Source organism: Corvus brachyrhynchos, unplaced genomic scaffold (assembly GCF_000691975.1).
Source record: "Corvus brachyrhynchos isolate BGI_N302 unplaced genomic scaffold, ASM69197v1 scaffold4, whole genome shotgun sequence".
Taxonomy (NCBI): Eukaryota; Metazoa; Chordata; class Aves; order Passeriformes; family Corvidae; genus Corvus; species Corvus brachyrhynchos.
The window spans coordinates 585595-612527 of record NW_008237878.1 but is presented as its reverse complement, the minus strand read 5'-3'; the positions used below and the strand labels follow the sequence as shown (position 1 = coordinate 612527).

Sequence of the window (26933 nt, the reverse complement as noted above, 5' to 3'; positions counted from 1 at the left end):
TAATAAGCCACGAACCCATTCCCTCCTCCCTGCACTAGTGAGGGCTGCAGGAAGCAGTGGAGCTCAGGAGCCTTTAGTGGATTGCTGGATTATTTTCTTGTTTGTCTTTGCAGCTGTGATTGAGAGTTATTGCTTAAAACTTGAGGTACTGGGCAGCTGCCTGGAGCTTCACCCCTAAGGTGGTGTCACCAAGGGCTATATGAGTACTAGGCTGTGATCCCCAAAACTGAGGATATCACAGTGCTCTGTGGTTAAATCCCTTTGCTAAACACCCTGGAGAGCTTCTGTCCCAGGTCATTGATTATTTCATGCAAATGAAACACAGCATACTTTTTCAAAAGAAATTAACAGATCATAAGTCAAGTGAGCTGTTGAGCTTGGTGGGAGAAGCCACCACTTTACCCAGGCTGCCAGCATTAGCCACAGGGAAAAAATTTTTGACATGCAGTGGAAGAGAAGAAAAAGAATAGAATGTTGCTGTTCAGCCTTCTTCTTTCCTGGATTTGTGCCCTTTTCTATTCTAGCCTATTTTAGTCTATTTTTGTTTGTCAGAGTCTCTAATGCAGCTTTTGCACAATGTAGAATGTTAAGCTGCTGTTCAGAATGTCCTTTTTTTAGACTTGTTTTTTTAGCAAATGGCTGAAACCTCAGCAGTGCTGCTGGGGGCAGATGTGCACTAAGGTGCACTTCTCACACAGGAGAGAAGGTTGGACCTTTCCTTGTTAGCTCAGATAACAAGATGTTCTTTGATACAGGACAAGAAAGGCACTGGCTTGCAAATGTCCAGTAATATCTCAGTTTCCTTTTACTGCTGCCATTTGACTTACTGCTGTTTACCACATGCCAGCCCACACAAAAGAGCACATCTTTCTTCCTAGTGAAGTTCAGCCCTGGAAACTTTATTGGAACAACCTGTGTCAAAGCTCCTGGGTAGATGCTTGAGCCAATTACAAAAACAGTAAAATGGAAGGCACGGTCCCTTATATTTGCTCCTCAGTTTACATTTCACAGCACAGTGATATATGGATTCTTATTAGATATGGCTTAGATTTGTGTATTTTCCAAATTAGTTGCTCTTTGTTGTAGAAAAAAATAGTGTTGTGCAAGGGACTGGCAATCAACAGACCCAGTCCTGATGTTTGTTCTTGGCACCACCTTGTTCTCTTGGACAGATTGCTTAACTTCTCTGTGCTTTGCTTTCAGATTTGTAAAATGGGGGAGTTCCTCTTTGGAAAACACTTTGGGATGCTGTGGTAACTGGTTAGGGTGCATCTGCTTTGCAGAATTACAGAAATGTAATTGTAGCTCATGTAGGCTTACTCAGACTGTGCTCAGGAAATCTGACTGCAGTCCTGTCAGTACTGGAGCTTTGACAGCACAGAACTTGGTGAACACTAATAAGCCATATATTTACAAGCTTCCAGACACCTTCTGTAGCCCAGCCTGATCCCAAACTGTCACTGCTTTACTGGTCTGAGTCAATCAGTTCAAATAATTGCTGGTCTGTTGGCATGAGCTGCAGTCACACCTCTGACAGACACTGTATATTAAGTACCTGAAAAGTTATTGTCAAAACCTGCATGCTTGGAGGGTGATTTGTTAATGTCTGTATTAATAATTTTAAATGATTTTTGATTAGACTACAACTTTGATTATCAAAAAGACCTTTAAAACTGGCATCTGTGGAGGAGCCTCCTGGAGGTGTATCCCTGTATTAACAGTAACTCAGGAACTGTTAACCTGCAGTACTTTCAATCTCGGTGCATGTCAGCTGTCCCCTCACAGGCATTGGGGCCATTTCAGACCCCTCCCTTTATACCTTCCCCCAGGTTAAGCTTTGTATCTATGAAATTTCAGATTGTCTCAATGAAAGAGTTTCTCATTTGGTCAACAGGGAGAATATGTCTCCTGCCTTTTATCTTTGCTTCGTCAGATGTCAGACACTCACTTCCAGCACTTACTGGACAACTTCCAAAGCAAGGATGAGCTGAAGGTACCAAAGGGTGTGGTGTTTGTAGGGTGATTCCCTCAGAATGGGAGAGCAGAGGGGAATCCCTCGAGCATCACTTGCCCTGTTAATCATTCCCATCCACTGGCACTCTCTTTAGGGACCTTCCTTTCACTTTTATAATCGTTGGTGTAGTGTTGCAAAAAACCATTTAAGGCTACAGGGCACCAAATTATAACAGCAAATAAAGTCCCAGGATAGATGTTGTTGGACATAAAGGATATCATAATTGTTACCTATTAAACACAAGCAGAGGAACAGGGCATTTTTTAATCCCGTGAATGTGAAGTCAGTTGTTGTACAGCATTTTGCTAGATGTTCAGTATGCACTGGAGCTTTCTTACAAAGGGTATTGATTTTATGCCAGAAGAGAATTTCAAGCCTTTTGGGGGATACAAATGTCTCTAGCAGATGAAATCTTTTTTTGGAAAGCTGTAACCTTACCACTCCAGTTGCTGCCTGCTTCTTCGTGAACATCAGCTTAAATTATGACTCTCCGTGAACAGCAGGGGTTGGTGAGGGGCGCAGACCTCTGACATTTTGAAATGGCACATCACACATCTCACACCAGCAGAACTTCTTACCTCAACTTCCATAGGGAAGAGGAGTATCTGACAACAGCCTGTTTGAAAGGCAGAATAATCCTATAAATAAAGACAAGTTTTTATATAAAATGATTTTGTTTAGCATGGCACTCAATAAAATAAGCACAATAAGAACAATGTAATGTGGCAGGAACTTCTGTTACCTTTACAAATGAAATGGAGAAGCAGTGAGAAGTCCTTTCTGGATAGACTTGCAGCTTTTAAATATTTTGTGTGCATACAGAGAAGCTGAATAAATCAGGGAGATGAATTTGCAATGATAAAATTCTTATCTTTAGGTTGCAGGGTTCAGTGTATCTCAGGTTGATAGTTATCTGAAATTGCTGCCTTTCTGGTAACTTTCAAATTGCTCACAGGAAAATGATTTGGTAAATTAATTCATAATAAATTTTAATAGATATTTTAAAAGCCATCTAAACTACAGTTCTTGTGTCAGACTTGTGGAAAGGTCATTGAACTGAAATTTGTCTTTATGCCCATAAGAACTGTTGTATCTCTATAATCTCAGTATATGTTCCAAGAGTATCACAAAGGCTGAAGATTTTATATATTACTTTTTTTTTCCCCATCAAATATGGCCATAATAATATTTCCAATACTTTTTCTGGCATGGAAAGGCATTTTATTCACTTATCACTGTTACACTTAGGGCAAAATGAGGCCAAAAGTCAAGGAGCTTCTAATGCTTTACTCTGAGCTCAGTTACACCAAGATACTAATCACACACACCCCTCCTCCCCCCCACCCCCCATTAAGGCATAATGGTAGGATGGTTTTGAAGAAACCCTGCTCTGCCACTTTCTCTGCTATTTTGGTTTTGTGTGGAAGGAAAACAAAACAATAAAATCATAGTTTGCAAGGCCAACAACTTGTTATGTTTGATCCTTCCTGTTGTTCTGTAGACATGGAGGTGCAGGTAGTCAAAAGCCAGAAATGTCTTCAGGTTTGGGGATTTTTTTTTGGAGAGCAAAGATTCAGCTGAATGTGTCTAAGAGCTCTTTGCTGCTCTAGTTGCCAGAAATGGGGTTTTCTGTTACTATTTTAGAAAGTGTATGTAGGAGTTTCATTGGGCTTGGGGGTGTGGTTAGTTCTCAAATTGTGACGTAAGTCCAAAGAAATTTAGACAGATAAATGAATAAAATGAGTACATAAGAAGGTGATTATGAGTCCAGTATATTTGAAAATAGCTGCAAATTGACACTGGAACTCTGGGTGATAATATGAGAAGTCATATACAATTATGCACATAGGGAAGATTTTCATCTCCCTGTAGAAATGAAGATTTTAAAGAAGCTTCAAGTTCTATATTAGAGGCAAACAAAAGGAACAGAGCCATATTCCAGTGTATGTTGCTTCCATGTTTCCAGGTGAATGGCCTTGCAACACAAAGCTCAAGTAGAGCACACTTAGCTTAATTGTCTTTCTTACGATCAAGAAAATAGATTCACCTGCAACTGCTGCTGATTTTTCATTTCTTTTCCCTGTGTGACAGGAGTTCCTCCTGAAGATTTTCTGTGTGTTTCGGAACCTGATGAAGATGAGTGTCTTTCCTCGAGACTGGATGGTGATGAGGTTGCTCACCAGCAAGTAAGTAGAGAAGCAGGTGTAAAGTGTTGTCATTCTGCGGCAGTTAAAGCCTGGGGCTTGGGTTTTTCCTCGGGTTTTTCCTCAGACTGAGATGTGAGGATCAAGACAGGAATCCTGGAGTGCTCATCCTCATTCTGATGTTGCTGTAACACTCCAGACCAAACCTGTGTGTTCGTGGGTCTGTTAAACCCCACCAGTACTCTGAGTCAGGAGTTAAAAGCAGAGCTGAAGGAGCTGCCCTGAGGGTGAGGGGCCAAGTGGCCCAGCAGCTCCAGCACACAGGGCAAGGCCCAGCTCCCCACTCCCAGGGGTGTTAACGGGCCTCTCCCACCCTTGCCAGGGAATCCCTGCATTGAACATCCGTCTTTTCCCATAAACATCCCTCCTTAGGGAGAGGCACTCAGGTATCTGGGAACAGTGGGAGCAGACCCCAGCCATGACACCAAAGCATTACATTAAGAGTTCTTTCTCAGTTCAGTTGCCATCTACCATTTTAATGCTCCATTTTATCTCAGTTTCTTGCTTCTGCTGGGTTAAGTACTGTGCTCTTTGGATTGGCAGCAGTGTTGAACACAGGGTGGCTGGAATTATTCACTAGCTTCCTTAGCTAAACTAGCTGTGGAATTCCCACTGACTGACTGACAGCTGGAGAGTTCCCACTCTGAGGAAACTCCATGGAAATGCTCCTAAAGGCTGCCTGCTCAGCTGAGCTGAATGCTCTGCGAGTCCACCCTGCTAATGAGAAGTGAAAGAAGTGGATTTCAGTAATTCAAGCGTAAAGATTCAATGAAGTTCTGTAAGAAAAAGAAATCCACCTGAAACAGTAGCTCCCTCAGATGCTGCAGGTTACCTGTTCCCTTGGGCATCATTTTGCCACAAACCTTTAGACTGACAGTTACATTTAGCAGTGCTGCTGGAGTACTGCTTGCATGTGAATCAGAGATGTGCTCTTCTTTTGGTACTATTGTTGCTTTATCTACATGCCAATTATTAATTCTCAATTTATCACATGCCTTGATTGCCTTTCACTAAGGTGTATTCAGCCACCAACAAAAACTAACACGAAAATCAAAAATTGGCAAAATAACTCGCAAAAATCTTGAGTTGAATGAGGTGAGATTAAGGACCATTGTATAGTCAAGAACAAGAACAGCCCCAACTTTTTGAGTTACTCTTCTCTGGGGGAAAAAATCTTTCTGTTTAAAACAGGAGGAAAAGGAGTATATTGTTCCATTTCACTGGAGGTCATATGGCCTAGCCATGCAAAACAGACGTGATTTTAAATGCTAAAAGTTACAATAATAGTGAAGGTTCATAATCTTGTATCAATTAGTACAAACTGTACATTAAAACTTAGAACGGTGGTTTCTGTGTAAATATCACAGTGATTACACAAAGAATGCTCATCTCTGTACCCACAGTAAAACCAGTACCACCAACCACTGTAATATGTTTTATTCCAGATTCAAATGTTCTCTTTGTTTTCTTCTCTTTGTTTTTGGCTGCAGTATCATAGTTACAACAGTTCAGTACTTGTCTTCTGCCCTGCATAAGAATTTCACGGAAACAGACTTCGATTTTAAAGTAAGAATTGATTCAGAAAATGTTCTGACATCTTTTCAAACCAGCAGTAACAAAGGAACAGGAGCTGCCCTCTGCTTTAGCTGATGATATTTGCAGCGTTTATTAGAGTGTCTGTCAGGAAGATGACCTAACTGATAAAGGACAGGAATGGAATCTGCTGAGGAATTGATGGGAAGTAGAACAGATACAGTGTGAGATCAAATCAGGAAAATTGAGTCTCTCATAAAGGAAACAAGTAATTCCATAAGCATGGGGCTAATGGAGCATGCTGTCTTGCAGAATGATGGATAATGCAATGTAAACTCAGGCAATGCTTTTCCTGAAGTTGGGGAATTCACAATCTCCCTCTCCCAGAGGTCCCTCTGGCTGCTGACATAAATCCTGGAGGATTATGGAGCGTTGTCCCTGTGTCTCATGTAGTTGGAGATGGGCAGCAAGTTCAGTGTTAATAAGGAAAAGCTGCCAGACATGCATCTAGGGACATGTGCACACACCAAGTTGGGAAAAAACTCATCTCTTTGGGAAAACAGATCAAATTATAGGGTTCTCATTCATGTATAAGGTGATCTCTGGGGATTCTTGACAGATATAATCTGTTTAGCCTATAGAAAAACAATTTAAAAGTTTGCTGAAGTCACCAGGTTTATTCAGTCTTGTGCTCTGGTGCAAACAGGAAAACCCAGTGGCACTGCTTTTGTGGGGTTTCAGTTGCTGTCAAGGTTTAAATAACCCACTTGTTATCCTTAAGAGTTAATTTGTATCTCCATAGTAAGAGACACTGATGAATTTATGCCTTGATTACGAAAAGGAGTCTGTGTCTTTCTCCACTCTTTAAAACTTACTCTTGGAGTGTAATGCTGTAAAATTCCTTCCCTTGTCACAGGTGTGGAACTCTTATTTCAGCCTGGCAGTTTTGTTCATAAACCAGCCGAGTCTCCAGCTAGAAAATGCCACACCACCTAAGAGGAAGAAGATTCTAGATAAGTAAGGACATGTTTCGTTGGGTTCCCGCCCCAAAAAAGAGACTTTTTTTCCTACCATAAGTCTCTGTGATTTATCATGAAACCTGGGATGTGGAAATTCCTGGGAAATTAATAAGTAGATCTCCCAATTCCACATTCAGGGATTGGTCAAGTTGTTCGACATTCTTACATTAACATAAATGTGAATTGATTTTTTTTTTAAACAATTTGATTATTTTTTCACTGCCTTCCCAGTTTTTGTTCCCTGGGCAGCTGTGTCTCTGTTCTCTCTCAGGTACGGCGATATGAGAGTGATGATGGCCTATGAGCTCTTCAGCATGTGGCAGAACCTGGGTAAGTCTCTCCCTCTCTCACCTGACAACCAAAGCCAAAGGAACCCCCCGTTTCTGTCAGATTTTTAAATTTTTTTTAATGTTTTGTGGCATCACAGAATCCTTTGTTTCTCTGAAGAGTTCTCTTCTCCCACCAAAACTCTTTTGCACTGTATTCTAGAGGAAAATAACAAAATGTTTGCTGATAGAGATCACAAATACAAGGATATGAGAAGGGGTGAATCACGAAGAGAGCAAAGGAGTGGCACAAGTCAGATTAGATAACTTGATAATGTGGCTGCAAAATATTCACAAAGCCAAATACAAACATTTTATGTGTAGGAATATAGGTAGGAGGGCTGTTCAAGAAACCAAAGACTACAAATGTACCATGCTGATAATCAGCTGAAGGGGAGCTACCTGTAAAATGCCATGAGTAAAGGAGATTTTGTAATCTTTGAGAAAATACGTGAGAATCTGGAGTAAGAGAGAGGGACCATATTACTGTCACAGTGTTTTTCATAAGTTCACTTGATTCTAGATTAGTTTGCCCAGTCCTGCTTTCTACAGCTAAAAGAAACAACAAAACACAAAAAAAACATAAACCCAAGACAAGTTGGACAAAGTTCAGACAACAGTCAGGAGCACTACAAAAGCAAGAAAACTGAATAAGCCTGGTCTGTCTTGCACAACTAAAATGATACAGCCAGAACTGGTCACAGTTCAAATGATCTGTGTGGAGAACAGAAGGCACTCCAAGATAGAAGAGATGCAATACCCAGAAAATGATGCTGGACAAACTCAACTGAGAAGTGAGAAGCCAGTTTTAGATGTGTAGATGCAGATATTTATCCCTGGATGCTGTTCCAAATCAGGCTTTGTTGAGTTTCTCTCTGCAACAGTGCAGTAACGTGGCTCAGGAGAGATTGTCAGCACAGTGCCTCCAGTCCCTCCTGGAGCAGATCCATTTAATCCCAGTCAAGGGCAGTTAGGAAATTGAGGCAGCACTGAGGACCAGGAGCTCTTTAGTTCTTTAAAATCTAAATGTGTTGTTCTACTAACTACCACTGTTCTCACCAGCCCTTTCAAAATCCTCAGAAATTAGAAGTACGTACCCTGGCCTCTTTTCCCCCAGTTAGTATGTTTTAGTTCAGTTACTTTTGACAGTTTGAATTCCTTTGCAAGTAAAATGCACTGACAATTTTTGCTGAAGGCTTTCACAGTGAACTTAAAAATGCTCTTAGAGACTTTGCAAGACATGGTGTAAAGCAAATACTGATTTTTCATTCCTTCCAGGAAAAGAATGTTTGCTTTGATAATGCTCATGCCTACTACTCTGTACATGCCATTATTGCAAGGGTTCCCTATTTTCTCAGTGACAGATAGCAGAGGCTTTTATTTAATTACAGTTGGTTTGTGTTGTACAGGTGAGCACAAGATTCACTTTATTCCGGGAATGATTGGCCCCTTTCTGGGTGTTACACTTGTTCCACAACCAGAAGTCCGGAATATCATGATCCCAATCTTCCATGACATGATGGACTGGGAGCAGAGAAAGAATGGCAACTTCAAACAGGTGAGGGCACTTCCCAAGCTTTCCTTTTCCTGCTCTGGCTGTCTGCAGTGTCCAGCTGGAAGCTGATGTTGATCTGTTTCTGACTCTGAAGATGTCATGTAAATATACATAAAATAGAAAATTTGAGACCTACTTCACAGAACTATCACAAGACCCCCAAGATTGTTTAACCAGTGCAAGCTGCATTTCCCAGAAACGGGGAAGAGGAGGGATGTGCTCAGCACATCACAGACAGGGATGAGAATTTTGTAAGTGCTGGGCTGTCACTGCTCCCACTGGTTTCACTTAGATTATTAGTCAGCTATTAAATGGGTCAGACTGAGAACCAAAACTGGGGATGTAAAGATTTAGCCGGTATTTGTGATTTGCTCTCTGCTTCTCTGTCTTCAATTTGCAGCTAGGAAGTGGTACTGTATCATTAAATCATTCTACCATGCCTTGAAGCAGACTTTGTAGCTGTTTTTATTTTCAGAAATTGCAACAGCTCTCCTGGAAGGGTTAAGTCCAACAAGAGCTCTGCAGTTTCCACCTGCTGTGAGCTGTGATTGCAAATCAGGGAGAGAAATCTTCATCAATCTGTTTCCCAGTCGTGGTCAGAGAATTGCTTAGATTTTCCACTGCAAACCAGATCCCTGAAGTGCAGAGCATTGCTAATGAAGGATGGGTTTAGACTGGGTCCTCGGATGACAGTGTTTCATTGTCATTGTGCTGGAGCAATACTGAGGGCAAGTGTCTGCAGAGAAGTGCTCTGAAGGAGTAAATCACCATTAAATTATCATAATTCATGTGATTAATTATTTGCAGAGTCATTAAAATGCCAGATCTAATCTATCATTCCAGGAGAATAGCAGACCTTTCCCATAACCTGATCTATTAAAGGCTGTGTGGAAAAGTATTATCAGGAGCTTGTTTTTCTTCCTCTTCAGCTCCCGTGATCACTATGATTGTTATTATTTACTATTATTATTATTGCAATAGCATTTTGATCATAGTCCTCTTTCCACCTGTTTTAGCATAACAACAGAACAGTCTTTCTCTGGAATTTACAGTAATAAGCACTTACAGTCACCTTTGAGTTTCTGGGCCTATTTATATTTTCTGTATCAAGATGCACTCTTCATAATCTTCATTTAATTTTTATACTCACTAATGTATTCTAAACTACAGCTCCAAGAATATTTCTTAAATTACGAGCAAATCTCCACACTGTTTTATGAAGCATATATTGTAACTTTCTGAGGTCAAAGACAAAATAATCATCTGTATTAGTGAGAATGAAATATACAGTTAAATACCACAAGAGATAATAAACCTCATTAACATTTTCTGCTGGGACCAGGGAGTTATTTGCTTTCCAGTATAATGCTGGGTAGCTGGACACAGGCATTACGGATTTCTGTTGTCACTGTAGATCACAAACAAAGGGGGAGGGTTTTCTTAACTGTGAGCTTCTCTTCACCTTTTGAATATTCAGTTGTTTGTCAGAAAATATAAAACCCCTGAAAATTCATTCAAGCGCTTTTTAATTCTCTTCAGTAGTTCATGTTTTAACAAGGTTGTTTTTTCAGCAAGGCTGGATAACAATACAGTCTGATTCAGGAATGAAATCAGGTCTCCCTTTAATGATTTCAGCAGCAAGAGCACCAAGTCCATTTGTGTGCTACTGGCTGATTTGCTTTTCCTTCCCATCCTTTCCTCCTTTGCAATTTGGCAGCTGAAAAACATAGAGAAGCTCAAACTATGCTTGTATTTAAATAAAAGTAAGCCATATTTCTGCAAATAGTTTCAGCCTTTAGAAGCCTCTGTCTTCACTAGTAGTGAAACCGTGTTTTCTGCAAGATTTCAGACTACACGAAATTGTTTTGTTTAATGTTACATATGTTGATTTCTGCACTTGAATCAATTTTATCAGAATATCTGATATCACATTTGATATTTAGGGTGGGAATTAATAAGTATTAAAAATCTTTGTAAGAGGAACATAATGATGCTGGTGTGGCGTTTTACATAAGTGAAAGAAAAAGCAGAAGTGTCATATAATCACAGAGAAGCTTAAAAAGGGGGGTTTAATGAACAAATAATCTTCCAATATAATGATGTCTGGGTGATTGCAAACCAATTACCCACCAGCAGAATCACCACAGCACAGCAGTGGTGCTGGATATTCTGTTGTAGTTCGGGATCCAGTTTACCTGATGTACTGGTTCATTGGAAGTGTTTCTGAGTGATGGATTTGGTTGCTTCTTCCTGCAGGTGGAAGCTGAGTTGATTGACAAGCTGGACAGCCTGGTGTCCGAAGGAAAAGGTGATGAGAACTACAGGGAACTCTTCAGCCTGCTGTAAGCTTTGCCAGTTCATGCTCCTTGTGTTGTGCAGGGCCATTGCAAGAGTCTGGGCACTGATCTGTACAGCCACAGATCTTTGGGGAGGGCAGGAAAGGGCTTCCTGGCAGGTTTCCATGGAATGGCTCAGCGAATTAATGCTGAAAATAATAGAGAGACCTAAATTCTTCTTTGTCTTCTCTCTGTGACACCTCATAAAGGGCTGCACAGGTTATCATCCTCCTATCAAAAATTCATTTGCTGGAGGAGCCAGGGCCCCTCTCTTTTGATAACAGTGAGTGAGATTGTTTAGAGACACAGTGCACTGTCTACAGAGTCAGGCTATGTTAGAGCAAAGGAGATTTTCCTCAGCATTTTCCTTTGTTTCCTCCTATTTTTGAAGGCCATGTTTTGGTTGGCTCAACAGTTGCCAGTTGCTTCCTCCAGAGTCCATTGGGACACTGTATTTCCACTTCCCTTCACACCAACAATCATACTCAGAAGGATAAACTTGAGGATTTCATGTCTGACTTTACACTTCACTACCTTTGATTACTGATCTGTCCCCAAATTTCATTTCGAGTGTTTCTAGTTTATTTCAAAAGGAATTATTTTGAACTCCTGACAGTCCAGAGCCCTTAACCCAAATTTTTTAATAGTCCAGTGAGCCAGAGAGATCATTACCAGAATTTTAGCCATATATTCCAGACAATTTTACATGGCCCCTAATAGCACACCGGCTGTTTGAGCCATAAACCTTTGTTTTGCTGGGGCCAATAATTCTATTTCTGAATTTGCAATTGCACATTCATTCATTTCAAGCTAGATAAGCCTGCCCATCCCATGTGCTTATCCTCAGGAAGTATGGAAATGTATTCACTTTGGATTTGTGTATATTCAGCCTTGGGAAGTCTTGGATCTTATGTGTACAGATATGTAAGTCTGTTTCAGGGATAAAGGAAAGGAAATATCTATTCTTTTTATAATTCGCCTGGCAGGAGGAATAGTGTGCCTTTGCCCCAGTTGAAGACATTTGTTACCTGAAATGTTAAGAATTCAAGGGTTGTAGCTTTTTACTCATTTTTAGATGATAGTGATTGGATGTATTACCAAGAAACACAGCCTGGAATGCCAGCAACCATTTAGTTTATATGTGCCACTGACTTGTCTGAGAACAATATGAGGAAACAACTTGAGGAAAAAATTCCATAAATTAGTAAATGCTGTGTGAAAAAAACAGTTGACCCTGAATTCTACTGTCTCAACTCTACTGCTGAAAAGGGAATTGGCTCCCTCAGCTGTGAATCATCCCAGTACTGAAGAGTTTGCTTCTTCAGAGGATGTGACGCCCAAAAGAATTTCTTTCCCAGAAGTGGCAAGTTCTTTGACTGGAAATCCAGTTTCAGGAAACTGGCATGTAAATTTGCTTTCTTTCTTCACTTTTTAAACACAATGTTTATTGTTCTCATTCCAGCCTTCTCTCTTCCTTCACTGTGTGAGATGGGTGCTCACTGTATTGTCTATGCTAGGCAGGAGCAGACTGCTTTTATTTCCAGTTTAACTACATTGTGATTCAGGGTTCCTTGGTTGCTGGTTAGAGATGAAAGTTTTTGGAGGGATGAGCAAAGAAGAAATACTTGCAGTAGGTTTGGACTCCTTTTCAGTTTCTGACTGCTGCTAGCAGTATTTAAGCTACAGGTAGTAATGTGGGAATCAAGTACTGCCATGAGTGTTGGTTTTTTCATATCTGTTAAATGGCAATGTGAGGATATTTTCCCTTCTCCTGTCAGTTCTGTAATTTCCTTGTCTTTGCTTCATGCTGCCTGGAGTAGAACCCAACTCTTTGGGCCTTATCCCAGGTAAGATAGTAATTCTTCTGGAATTTGTTTTATGAGGGAGAAACCAAGCTGTCTGTATCAGTCTGCATGCACTGTACCATTTCCCTGGAAGCCTCACCTGCTGTCTTTCCATCTCCAGTTTGCTGGAGAAGATTGAGCAGGAAACTTGGCGGGAGACTGGAATCTCCTTTGTCACATCGGTCACTCGTCTCATGGAGCGTCTGCTCGACTACAGGTATCTGGCACCAGCAATAACATGTTCTAAGCATAAGAAGTCTGGAAAGACATGGGACCAAATTCCTACAGGGAATATTTTTATTGACTATCAAGCTGCATACATGAAAGACTAATTCATCACTGCTGGGTTCTGAGCCAAACATCCCAAATCCTCATCTCCAGAGCCCTTATTCTCATTCTTGTGTGCTCATTCCTGATAGTTTTGTACTAAGGTTTATTTGGGTTGCTAAAACATTAATTCCTTCTATCACTGAAATGATCTCACCTAATTTAGCAAAATAGATGCTCAATGCAAGAGTGATCCCCAAAGCCACACTGAACCAAGGCATGCTGAATGCCTCATGCAGAGCTGGAGAACTTCCATCTGGGAACTCTGACACATCAGCTGGTGGCCCATGGGCAAGATTTCACTATAAATTAGGCAGCCTTGGTATAGTTTTGAACTGAAGTTTGCAGGACTGTTGTGTCAATGCAGCTGAGCTTTGACTTAGTTAGAAGGAAATATTTTAACTTTAGATTTATATATACACACACACTCAGAGGGGTTTTTTTTAATAATAGACAATTTGAACCTATATAGAACTGCCCTAGATATTTCTATCTTTAGCGTACTGACAAGAGTTCAAATAGTTTTTTCTTCTGCTTCTGCTCATTAGAGGTGAAACCCTCTGACTAGCCTGGGTGTTCTGCAGTCCCAAATCCTTTTCTGTGCTTTTTAGTTTGTTCTTTTTGTTATCCCTACCACCTTGATCCAATCTCTTGGTTTTTTCCTGGCAACAACTGCTCTACAACTACTGTGCACAACCAGGTACTGGAGACACATTTAAAGGGAATGCAGGGGAGCTGCTTGGGGGTCTTTTGGTGGGGGGGCAAGGTGGAGGGTGTCATGTGGTTTTGGGTTTTTGTTTTTTAATGATAAACAGCTGCCAGCAAGGCAGCTTTGACACACAGATACACATTTCCATGCTTAATTGAGAAACACATACCAGTTTTTTAATTGATTTTCAATCTGCAGCAGATTTGTCATTCCCAGAACAGAACAGGGAACTGGAATGTGGCACTGGAATTTGGAAATACACAGGCATCTCTTTTAGAGACCAACTGCCAGTTGGAAGCTGTAGTAGTTCTCAAGATAAGTTTGCTGTGTCACTGCTTTAAAAATTTAATCCTTTGTACTATTTGAATAGAAATGATGTCTAAAATATTCCAGAAACTAAAGATAAATTTTGTGATTTAACTTACCTATACAAAAGTTAGAAATCTAGTCTAAATCCCTCAGGTTGTACCTTTCAGTGTGCCACACCACACTGCAGAGCTGCATTTATGGAAGCCAACCCTTTGACTAGGACTAAATGTTTACATCTGGATAAATAGGAGTTTTTTACTTTTATAGTAGATCTTGCATTCAGATTATTTTTGACCACTGTTGTCTGATTTTTATTCAGGTTCTTGTAATAAATGAAGGAACAGTCATTTCAGGTGTTTGTTCTCAGATGCAAATGTGTAAGGGGACACTCAGTTCTCACATCATTTAAGCTGTAATATGGAAAGTTTTCTTAGAGGAACTTTATTAAATGAAGTATATGATTATCTGTTGTTTGTCATCCAGGGAAACTCTGGAAGATACGATAACTTCAGATTTATTTTAAAAGGACTGTTTTTGCAGATGTTTGTTTCAACATTGCTCTGCTTTCTTAGGGACTGTATGAAAGGAGATGAAACAGAAAACAAGAAAATCGGCTGCACTGTTAACCTTATGGTAAAGATGTTTCCTTTATCTCTTTGTGATACTGTGCAATGTTGTAGAAACTGGGATGGGAAAGGCTGGGATAGGAATCTGTGTCAGGCAACTGTAGCTTCAGAATCCAAGCACTGGAAGAGAAGGATGAGGATTGTGGGGATCCTCTGGAGGCTCTGGTCCGACTTGCTGCTGAAATCAGGGCCAGGTAGGTCAGGCTCCTCAGGGCTGTGTCCAGCTGAGTTCTGTGTATCCCTGTGACAGAGGTTCTACAACCTCTCCCACCTCTTCTTTCAGCTTTTGACTACCTTCATTTTGAAAAAAAATCATGCCATGATAAAATGAGTGGGTTAGATCAGTGTGAATATGAAAAGAATTATTACTTTTCTTCCCCAATAAGAATGTGTTCTCTTTTCAATAACTTTGCACATGCACACATGCTACTGAGTGCTTGAAGGGAGAGTCCCAAGAGTAACAACTCTGGTTTTTCTTTCACAGAATTTCTACAAATCTGAGATTAACAAGGAGGAGATGTACATCCGCTATATCCACAAGCTGTGTGACATGCACCTGCAGGCTGAGAACTACACAGGTGAGGGAGACATTCCCCACAGTCTGCTTGAAATCCTTGTGACATTTTTTAACTCTCCCAATGTTATATAATATCTGGTTCATTCTTTTGGAAAAAATTTGCATGAATCAGTTATGGCAGTTGGGAAGGCAAGAAGCTGAGGCCCAGCTTCTTCCCTCAAGTTAAATACTGTCTGGTTTTGCCTGCAGGACCATATGATTATTGCATTACACTCCAAATTTTACATTAAAGTGTTCTTTGAAGAAGATGGATCAAAAAAAAATATCACAACAGCAGAATGAAATTTAGAGGAAGATTAGCAAAACCACCATTATATTATCACTTGTCATATTTCCTTGCATTGCAGTCCTGAGGGAACACTGGAACGTGTATGGACTCTAATGCTGTGTTGTCCAAGCTCTGTTTACAGCCGTGCCCCAAATCTAGTTACAGATCTGAACATGGGACTGTGAATTTATATCAAGTAGCTGGTAAAAAGAAACTTGACAGATTTGTACCTAAAAATCATGTGCTGCTATTTTAAGTAATTGAATAATTTAATGGTCTTCTAAGACTCGAGGTTTTTTTCTCAAACCATAAATCAGAAATCACAGACTGTTTCAGAAGCAGGTCTGTGACCTTTCAGTATTGGCTGTGTTGATTTGCTGTCATTGATTCAGTGTTCCGTAACTGCCTTTCCTACAGAGGCTGCATTCACTTTGCTTTTGTACTGTGAGTTGCTCCAGTGGGAGGACAGACCTCTGAGAGAGTTCCTGCATTACCCATCTCAGTCAGAGTGGCAACGTAAGGAAGGTCTGTGCCGTAAGATTATCCATTACTTCAACAAAGGGAAGGTATGCCAACTTCTTCTCTCTTCCAGCAGCTTCCTTCCCTTTTCCTGACTGACTTAGGGCTTGCAAGCCATTATCTCAGTGTAGTAGTCTGGAATTAAATTTGTATCAAAAGGGTTTATAACATGACAAATTGGCTCTCTGGACAAAAAAACAGATGAGAAAAGGTATTTCATTATGTATGGCATTTGGAACGGGTTAGGGAGGCCAACAGGACAAACACCAAAACATTTTTAAACCTTTAAACCAAGCACTGGATCAGCTGATGGTAGAATGCCGGTTCCTCAGCTTTTGGGGGGTGGGATTGCATTTGGTAGCCATCTATGTAAACTGCTGTGCTATGATTCACTTGAGGACTTGTTTTGTGCTTAACCTACACAATGAAATAGCAGGCAAAGTCTCTTTATTGAAAAAGATTTAAGTCCTTTCAGTGTCACTTATTTTAAAGCGATTTTCAATTAAAGTGCAGTTCCATCCACTGCACAAGAAGAAAATCAATCCATTTCAATTTCATATATTGAGTATGGGTTTCCTACAGTTAATTATTTTTTTTTTTTTTCAATTACTGCAGAGCTAGATGTTTTAGTCCCTTGTGTCATGGTGTTTTGGGAACATTTCAGAGGTGAAACTTAAAAGTGACGTCACCTGTTAAGAGTATTTTCGAATTTTTCCCTTTTGTAGGAAAATTCCTACAGCTCATGTTCTTGGGAGATAACATCTGTATGCGTGCCTCGGGGTTCATTTTGCCTGTGATGTGAGTTGGTTCATATGGGACTGCCACTGCAGATAATTCTTTCCTAGTCCTGGTAATAGGGAGTTGCATATGGCAGAAACATTCTCTACAGAACCTGGAAAAGTCAGATTCCTGTGTGAAGGAAGAAACAGTCCATTTATGAGGAAGTGATTAAGATTTTTTTTTTGTGTGTCTGCCAGAGTTGCTCTTTTGTGACAACACTGCATATGGTTCTCTCATTTCAGAAATTTTCAGGGGTTTTCAGACTGCACTTAAAAATAAATTACTGGCTTGTGCAAATACTGCAGTACTGTACTGTCTGAGTAGACAAAGATGACAGAGACCCTATGGAAAACAAGTGAGCATTTATTTTTGACAAAAACAGGGAATCCATATACACAGTGAAGGAGAGTAAAAATTGACTGATGTAATTAGGCTATAAAACTCCTAAAAGATTATATAAAGTGTTAACCTCTTGAGGTTTTCTCCCCACTGGATGTTTTTGGAGTTACTTGATTTGTGTTTTAATCCTCCTTTATTACAAATGGTAGCTGAATGATTAAATAATCCACTTAAGCAGTGTGTGTGCCACTCAGACTGTGGAAGTGAAAGATACTGAGAAGCCAAATCCTCCTTTTCGGCACTCTTGCTGTGCGACAGGGAGCAGCTCAGGGAATGGAAGAAACCTGCTTCCCTCTACTTGTGTCTGACAGCTGCTTTCTGCACTATCCTGAGATGGCCCCTCCTCAGGTCCTGCAGAGTGGGGTTTGTTGTTGTCCTTCCAGTTCCATTTCTCAGGCTGCTCCTGGCCCTTCCACCAAGTGAGGGTGTCAAGGCAGAGTGTAAAGGGTGGAAAAATTCTGCATTTGTTAATAGGAAAATTTTCTCAGCACAGGAGTGGGAGGAAAACTGGCCACAAGAGTGTCTTGTGATATGCCAGTGGCACAGCCCATGGCAGGCCTGGGGTGCTGCAGTGGGTGCAGAACTGAGTGACTCCCACCCTCAGCAGCGTCAGCAGCAGCCCTGTGCTGGGAAAGAACGTGGTGTTCCAAAGCCTTTTTAGCCTTCACTGGTCATGTGCCCCTTCCAGCTGATTTCTGCCAGGCTGTGAATTGGTTTATGGCTCAGCTGGCAGCGTGTGCAAGTACATAACTTAAAATGAAGATATTTTTAACCCGCAGTTACGATTTTGTCTGTTAAAACTCAAAAGTTCTCTAGTAAAAGACATCTGTGAATGGAACGGTTTGAACCTGACTGATCATGTTTCTGCACAGCAATAGCTCAAAAACTACACAACCCTTTTCTGTCCAGTTCACTGCTTAATTTATTAACTGACAATTCTGACCAGCTCCCACCATGGCACTGCAGGGTCTGTTCTCCTTAGTGCCAGCCAAGGGGGCACAGAGACCCAGAGCAGTGTTTCCAAAGCACTTCATTTTTGATCATGTGCTCCATACCCAACACTCGAAATCATTTCTCTTGTGTACCCTCATGGGAATCATTTCCAAAAGAAATCTGCACATCGAGATGTAAGTAAATAACGGCTGGCATTCAGAAGGGTTGATTGTCTCTACCTGTGCCCCCTTCTGTGCAGTCAGCTGGGAGTTGCTGGTGCCATAGGAGAACGCTGCAATAAATGTCCTATGAATGTGGCTTTCAAGTAATACACAACATGCAAACACATCAGAGGTCAGCAGAACAGAAAGCACTAATGAGGGAAATTACCACTGGAGACATAAGGAAGTTATTTGAAGAGGGAAGTGACGCTTGCATGTTCCATGGAATTGCATATTAAATATCTACACTGTGAAGATGTTGCTCATTAACATCACAGATTTTAAAACTGAAGCTCCAATGGCTTGGATATCCATTCATTCCTTTTCTTTTCAAGTATCTACAAACCCCTTTCTCTTTAGGGAGTTACCTGTGTATTGTTTTTCTTCACTTCTCTAGCTCGACTTGTATCCGCAGAATACTCAGGTAGCACAGTGGAATTTCTTGGTGTGGAAACTGAAACAAAGAAAGAGCCTGAGTTAGGATGACAGGAATGGTATCAAGGTACATGTAGAAGAGGTGGTATAAAGAGAAATCAGATGTGGTTACATGTTGTTAATTTAATTGACATCAGAAAAGGAGCATGAAAAGGTTACATCCCTCAGATCACCTGGAGGGAAAACAGCCAGCGAGCTTTCTGCTTCTGTCCAGAACACAGATTAGAGAGTTAGGTAGGCTTTAGTCACAGCATCCCATTTGGAAGTAAGACTGCTCAAACCCTCTGTGGAAAAAAAGCCATTTATTCCTGGCCAGATTTTTTAGAAGAGACTTTTCTTTTCCATCCTTTCAAGTGAACATAGATCAGCTGAGGACTGAAAATCTGTATCTAGTATCTCTGTGAAGAATGCTGCAACCTATAAAAAATGCAGTGGTGTTTGAGTTTGCAAATACAAACACTTAACTGACTATTGTTGATCCCAGTTCAGTGCATCCATTTGTGTGTCATGGGCTTTGACAACCCATGGCAAAAATCCTGTTAATTCGAGATCACAAATACCTCAGTAATATTCAGAGCAGTCAAGAAACTGGTCTTTCAGTTCCTTTCTTTTGTATCTATTGTTTTGATCTAAATAAATCTCAGGCCTCCCGTTCTCCCAAACTACAAATACTATTAGAATATCCAAATTGATTCTGATACAATTTTTTATTTAGCAAGTTTTTACTGAAGTTTTTGTAATTAACTGAAGCTAAAGAGTTGCAGTAAGGATGATAGAACAGACACTACAAATGTGGGCCTAAAGGGAAACACTGTAAAGTACTAAAGGGAAACACTGTAAAGTACCTCATACATTAAATCAATCCAGAGATTCACTTTTTTATGTGAAGGTACATGTAGCCAGAAAAACTGTTTCCATATTAAGAGCTAGTATTTTACATAATTGCTGTTAATGACTTACCAGTAATTTACAATATTGCTATTAATATTCTTAAAACTTAAGGTGATAGTCTAACTCACACGTTAATTTTGTTTTCACTACAGCAGGGTCCCAAGTAAAACAACTGGCAAATTAGCCCAGTAATGCGTAATAAAAATTAATCCTCAGTAAAGGTTCAACTGAGACCTTGGTGTTCTAAATCCTTTACCATAAGCATGGTAAGAAACAGCCACTCCCCAAAAAGGCTTCCACTCTGTGCAGGTAAAAGGTGATGGAAGAGGAGATTTCAGTGTAAAACAAGCTCTCTAAAAAGCCCCTTGAGGTAACAGGAGAGTCTTTCTCTGTGTGGGTGTGCCCAAAGTGGGTCTCTCCTTCCTGATCTCACGGATGATGAGTATGGTGTGCTAGGAGAGATTTATTGTGTGGGATTGGGAGCTTAAGAAATGAGTGTGGCTTTTTGAATATGGATATTGACTTACTGCAGTAATGCAGGTCAGTTCTGAGGATGTTTTGTCTGTGTGTTGCAGTGTTCCCACTGCCTGAGAGTTTGTGCTTTCAGTGGGAAGGAACAGCCTGGGAAGGGGAGTGCTTTGCTGGGGAGCCAAGCCCTAACTCTGTACTCCAAGGAGTTCTAGTGCAGGAAGCAAAGGAGCTGTTGGGGGTGGGTTGAAGGGGTGTCTAGCAAGAAGAAAAATTGTTAGTTTTATTATCTTTCTCCAGATAAGTTCGCAGTCTCATAAATGAACTGTCAGAACAAGCAGTATGTGTGTGTAATTTCCACGGAACATATGCTTCTGTTCCCATCTTTTAGAAGGAACTGATCTGCTATTTAATGGAAATGGTTTCATCGCATTGCATTTTCACATCTAATCTCTGCCATTTCATACCAAATGAATTCCCCGAACTGAGTTTCCATATTCCTCTCAGCTGAACTGGCAGTAGTAGCATTGTGTTTGCTGTGAGTGTGATTTGCTTTGGCCCCGCAGAGCTGGGAGTTCGGCATCCCGCTGTGCCGAGAACTGGCCATCCAGTACGAGAGTCTCTATGATTACCAGAGCCTCAGCTGGATCCGGGTAAGTGGCAGCACCTTCGCTTCTTGCAGTCTCTTATATCATTCCCCAGAGCACTTTGCTCTCCTGTCAGTGCATTCTGAATTTAGAAAACAACCACATTCCTTTTAGAGCTCCATGCAGTCACAGTGACTCCTTGCCATTGATTCATATTGATGACTTTGTAGGTCCACTGAAATAATTCCAAAGTCTGGTAGCAGTAAAATCCCGTGAGTATATGGAGACAGCACGCACACACAGGAGCTGGGCTTGCTATTGCATATTTACATATATTCTTGCATAAAATACTATCTTTTTTAATACATATTTCATTTTAATTCTAAAAGAATCAAGGACAGCTTGTGCCTCAGTGAGATAAGATGAACAAGAGAGAAAGAATGAAGAAGGCAAATGTTTATGGCATTCTTATCAGTTTACAAGGATCTGGTCCTCTGGAACAACCAAACATGATGAAATCAGGGCACATTTGCAGCATCATGTGTTAATCAGAAAAAGCTGAAGATCCTGTTGTTATTTAAAAACTTTCTGAATATGAAAATAGTTCATCTCCACCTGTCCCCTGGGGTAGCATACATGTATCCAAATTTGAGATTTATACTGCATGGATAAACACAGTGGTTTAAATTATCTTTTTAAAAAGTCCAGTTTATTTTTATCTGAAGACACCTGTCTGACAAGGTCTGATAAACTGCACTTCTGAAGAACCTGTTTTCTCCAAAGTGGCTCCAAAGAGAGCACATGACCAGCTTGGCTGTGCACTCTCTGCCATTCACATCACCACCACATTCCTTGATGCTTCTTGCAATGACTTTGGGCCCTTCTCCTTTCTAGAAAAGGAGTTAATGTGTGTGGGAACTGAGCACAAACCAGGATGCAATATTGCAAGTTAGGGTTCTCTGCATGGAAGCAGTGGTGTCAAACTGGTTTTTCTCCTTCAAGAGCTGTCTTCTTGCTACGGTGAAATTCGTGTGAGTCTTTCAACTGAGCCACAAAACTAGTTATTGGAACTAGAGAAAAGTCCTTTTCCTCTTTTCCACTGCCTTTTTCTTCCATGTTAAATCTTCTGGTCCAGAGAGCTGTACAAGATTTAATTTTGTTTTATCCTTTTTCATGCCCCTCAACTCAATTAAGGCAAACCCAATTAGATGTAATTTTCCAGGCAGTGGTATGGATTTTGATCTGTAGGAGAGAATAGGACACTGTGAGCCAGGCAATATGGATCTTAATCTCAGCTTTGCTATTAATTCTGCAATGCAAAGAAAATTACATGCAAGACCTGTTTAATTTAAAATAAGCTAAACCAGGAAAAATTCATATGTCATCTCCCAAAATGTAAAATGAGTATGGTGATATTCTAGTCTGTTCCACCACGTCAACTGGTTTAATTAATAATTTTTATCTTTAACATAATTTTGGTCTTTTCATAAAAAATTGTGGGGGTAAAAGAGTAATGTGATATTTTAATGAGTCTTGAGATGTTAATGTTTTAAGTGCAGCTTTAAGGGTCTGATAGCAGCTATCTCTTTCCTCCACAGAAAATGGAAGCTACCTATTATGACAATATCATGGAACAGCAGCGCTTAGAACCGGAGTTTTTCAGAGTTGGTTTTTATGGTCGAAAATTCCCATTTTTCCTGCGGGTAAGCCAAACTTATACAGAATGTGACAAAGTGACCAGGCTCAGAGAAGCTGTTAAGGCTTTGTATTTTTGTTTTGGAGATCCGATGTCTAGCATTCAGCATATTTTTTTACGCCTACACAAATAAAAACAGTTTTCTGGCTGAACTGAAGGATGCAGTCCACTGGGAATGTTCTTGGGAACAGAGATCAGAAATTTGACTCACGCTGCTGTGAATTTTTGGTGATCTGCAGATGCAGCACAAATTGCCTCTATATTAAGCAAAATGCTGTATTGCAGCAATGTTGGGTCATTACAACTAATTTTCATCATCTCAAATTATCACACTTCAAAAAAGTCTCACTTGACAGAATTCTAATCCCAGCCTGATGACTCTTATGCTAAGTGCAAGTGAAAATTTCCTCTCTTCAACAAAAAGCCAAACAGCTTCTTTGGCCATGTCCTCACTTGGAGCTCATTGTCTGCTGGTGTACCAATCCATTTAAAAAGTGAAATTTTCTTCTTTTCCTAATGAGGAATCAGACTTTAAATGGGTATTTGTTTATACAATGTCTTGTTGCTAGTTTAGAGCAGGGAAGGAATATAATCTGACAACTGCTCCAAGAGCTGCCTGCAAATTGATGGCAGATGCCATCGAATGTGACAGGACAAGGTAACTGGAAGCTTTCAAGGACTGGAGGTGCACGGTTTGTGTTCTCTTTGAAGGAATGGTTTGACAAGAGGTGGCACCAATCGAGGTACACAGGATGAAGCCACACAAAGCCACACCATTTTGAAAGCTTCCCTCTGATTATGAAGTTGTTTGTTGTTTTTTTTAACAAGGATTTCAACATTGGGGTTTAATTACAGGCTTTTAATGGAAACACAGGCAGGGGTAATAAAGGTAAGTTGAAATTAGCCAAGGAGAAGAAATACCAGTGGATAAAGAGTGGTGGCTTCATGTTATTTGGAGGTGAATAGTGCCAGAATCAGAGAATCACAGAATCATTTAGGCTGGAGAAGACCTCCAAGATCATAGAGTCCAACCTTTCACCAATCACCACCTTGTCAACCAGACCATGGCACCAAGTGCCACATCTTGAACACCTCCAGGGATGGTGACTACATCACTCCCCTGGGCAGCCCCTTCCAATGCCTGACAGCCTCTTCCATGAAGAAATTCTTTTGATGTCCAGCCTGAACGTCCCCTGGTGCAGCTTGAGGCTGTTTCCTCTCCTCCTGTCCCTTGTTCCCGGGGAGCAGAGCCCAGTCCCCACCTGGCTACCACTTCCTGTCAGGGCGTCGTAGAGGGTCAGAAGGTCCCCCTGAGTCTCCTTTTCTCCAGTCTGAGCCCCTCCTCCCTCAGCTGCTCCTCATAGAATTTAGAATGCAGCAGTCTGAAGGGGTGTGTAGAACACCCCTGCAGAGGAATCCAAGGAAAGGACAGGTGCTACAGTGTGAGCCAGGAGCTGCCCTTTCATGAAGATCTTCAGAGAAAACTGACAGTTCCTTTTTTTATATCTAACAACAAATGTTTCAGCGAGTGACAACAAAGTCATTATGGCACATGAGCGTTCCTAACATCTGAACTACTGTCAGTGACATGTTTTTGTCTTGTGGATGCTCACTTTACCTGGGATCCTCCATGGCCAATGTGTTCAACACTGCTTGAGCTTCCCATGCTCAGCCCTGAGTCTTTGCAAAGTGCTGTAACAACATGGATCCTTGGCTGGAGACATTACCAGCGAACACGAGTGTACATAATTATAATCCTTGTTAATTCTGCAATTATATTTGGTAGCAGTACTTCTGATAGCAGATTACTAATGTAGCAATCTCATTAAAAGTCATCCTCCTCCTTTCTCTGCCTAATGATCCATACAGCACACACATTGTGGAGCACGGACTAAGCCCATTAGCAGTCACATCAGCATGGATCACACTGTAAAGAGATTGGAAGCAGCTATTCTAAAGAAGAAAAAGATTTACATGGATTTAAAATCTTCAAATGGATACGGGAGTGATTTAAAGTGATCAAGTAACTCCAAGCCCTTTTCTCATGTATTTTTCTATTGCTGTATAGCTTAAGACAGAAAATAATCACTTCTTTCTACATCTTTGATTTTTAAAGACCCTTTGTCTAGAAGAGTCATTGTTCATGTTTCTGTGAATTCTGCATCTATTTCTAGCCTTCCTACATAAATAAATTTAAATTAAAACTGTCCATATCTTCCATCTACCAGAAGTTCAAGTAAGGCGTGACAAGGCATATTTTGAGATCTTGTGTTGGCATCTGTCTGGAAAGTCTTATTAAATTTAGCTTTGAGGTGTTTTCAGGGCATTATTTTTAAAATCACAATAACTTTATTTATAGGCTTACAGTTTTCTAGATTGCTGCAATCAAAAGCTAAAACAGAGAAAGCCGTCAGTGTCATGAAGAGATTCACCTTCAAACATGGGCTCACTCCAAATTTAATAGTAGCTGCAAAGTTTGAGCATTACAGACTGAACTGTCAAGATTCATCATGTGATTCTTCTCCCAGTCCATTGGTTGCTGTGACTGATGCATACAAAGTGACACATGCCACAGCGAGAACATGAGATCCTTTCCAGAAAGTTGAAATGCAAAGCCAAAGATAACTGAACTCCTTAGCTGTGTTTTATGATCTGGTTTTGCTACTTTCCCTTTGATTTTGCTACAAGATCGAGAACTGCTTGGCCAAATCCCTTTTCTAGAGCAATTAAAAGCACATTCTTGAATACACTGCAGCTTCTAAATGCAAGAAATAAAGGGCTGTTCTTGTTTGTTAGATTTTTTAATTGTTTTATAGGGGTGAAAAACCTCCCTGTTGTTCTAGTTATTGTGTGTATGAGAGTTTAAACTACCAGAATTAGAGAATTTGCCTGCCTTGATTGATCTTGCACCAGGAGATACTAACACTGATAAAAATCGTGGTTTGTGAGGGTTAAGACACTGGAATACAATCATCATGACACTGAGGACTTTAGAAATCTTGTATCATGCTGTTCAGAGTTAGAAATTGCTCAAAAAGCATCCAACAACTCTGCACACATGGTTTAATGCCTCAAGAGTCATATCTAAATGCAGCTTTCCATTATTAGCAGAAATGAAATTTCCTTCATCAAGAGGAAAGTGCTTTTAGGGCCGAAGGGGAATTTGTTAAGTGGCCACTGAGAATTCTTGGTAAAGCTTTTCTGTATTACTGTACTATAGACAGGGGAGTTCCTGAGCATGTATTGTTCAGCATGATCAGGGCTGGGTTGTATGGCTGTGATAATACAGCAGTGATTAAGCAGTGATTTTTGTGAACAGTTTGTTGCAACTTCTAAGGAGAACTGATAAAATGATAAACATGTATCTCCCTCTGCCCTATGAGATGCTCAGGACTTTTATCCATCTGGTGTAAATTACATTTGACGGCAGCTTTCCCAGCATAGAACAGCCAAGCTGGTGACTTAAGTTTTAGTTGATATGTTTCAGTATAGTCCAATTAAAAATAGTGCCTTTTCTGAAAAGCAGGTAAGAAAGTACCACAAAGACTGAGTGTTGGGTGTGCCTGAATCAGAGGCATTTTGCTGTTCAGAGATCAGTGGAATAGTCTCCTCATTCATCAGTTCTTCATGAAATACATTGTGAAGAAAAAGGAAGCAATAAAATAAATCTACTGTGTTAAATGCACATTTTACTCTCACATTAGCATATTGCCACTGTCATTTATCTTTGGTTTTGAAGTAACATTTAAAGTGAGATAAAAGTCAATAGAATTTAACTTATTTTTAAGGACCCTAATTTATGCTTGTCCTTCTTGCAGAACAAAGAGTATGTGTGTCGGGGCCACGACTATGAGAGGCTGGAAGCCTTCCAGCAGAGGATGCTGAGCGAGTTCCCCCAAGCCATCGCAATGCAGCACCCAAACCACCCCGATGACTCCATATTGCAGTGTGATGCCCAGTGTATCCTTTTGTGAAAGGGCAAACTCTCTCTGGAGCTGGGGCAGAGCACAGAGGTAGAGCTGGATATGGACAAAACCAGACGCTGCAGCAGACAGTGGTTGGTTCATTGTGGGATGTGGTGTTAGAGAGAGCAGTCACTTTTTAGTCAGGGAGTAATGCAGGTCACGTTCCATGTAGAAGGGAAAGGGCTGTGCTCTGTCGCATTCATGTTTTAATGCTTTACCAACAGCACTGGCATCACGCACAGTTTGTGTCCTTAAGAGTATTCCTGATACCTTCTCTTGGCCAGTATTTTGTTGGGAACAGATACTAGTTCCAAAGCACTATTTTCCATTCTGCTTATTTTTTTTTACATCAGTATGTTACTTTTTTGCAGTTTCCCTTTCTTTAAAACTGC

The 26933-nt window shown here is 40.6% G+C and overlaps 1 protein-coding gene across 1 annotated transcript in view; it reads left to right on the top strand.

The window, feature by feature from the left end:
- Positions 1-26933, top strand: part of DOCK3 (dedicator of cytokinesis 3) — a 167927-nt gene that overhangs the window by 117623 nt on the left and 23371 nt on the right. Inside the window, exons 28-42 of the mRNA XM_017732287.1 lie at positions 1895-1993; positions 4106-4200; positions 5709-5784; positions 6668-6768; positions 7042-7100; positions 8506-8654; positions 10908-10993; positions 12808-12834; positions 12953-13048; positions 14749-14809; positions 15287-15380; positions 16065-16213; positions 20860-20946; positions 22479-22583; positions 26395-26536. Coding sequence (XP_017587776.1) covers positions 1895-1993; positions 4106-4200; positions 5709-5784; positions 6668-6768; positions 7042-7100; positions 8506-8654; positions 10908-10993; positions 12808-12834; positions 12953-13048; positions 14749-14809; positions 15287-15380; positions 16065-16213; positions 20860-20946; positions 22479-22583; positions 26395-26536 — 1426 coding nt within the window. The remainder of the gene's footprint in view (positions 1-1894; positions 1994-4105; positions 4201-5708; positions 5785-6667; positions 6769-7041; positions 7101-8505; positions 8655-10907; positions 10994-12807; positions 12835-12952; positions 13049-14748; positions 14810-15286; positions 15381-16064; positions 16214-20859; positions 20947-22478; positions 22584-26394; positions 26537-26933) is intronic.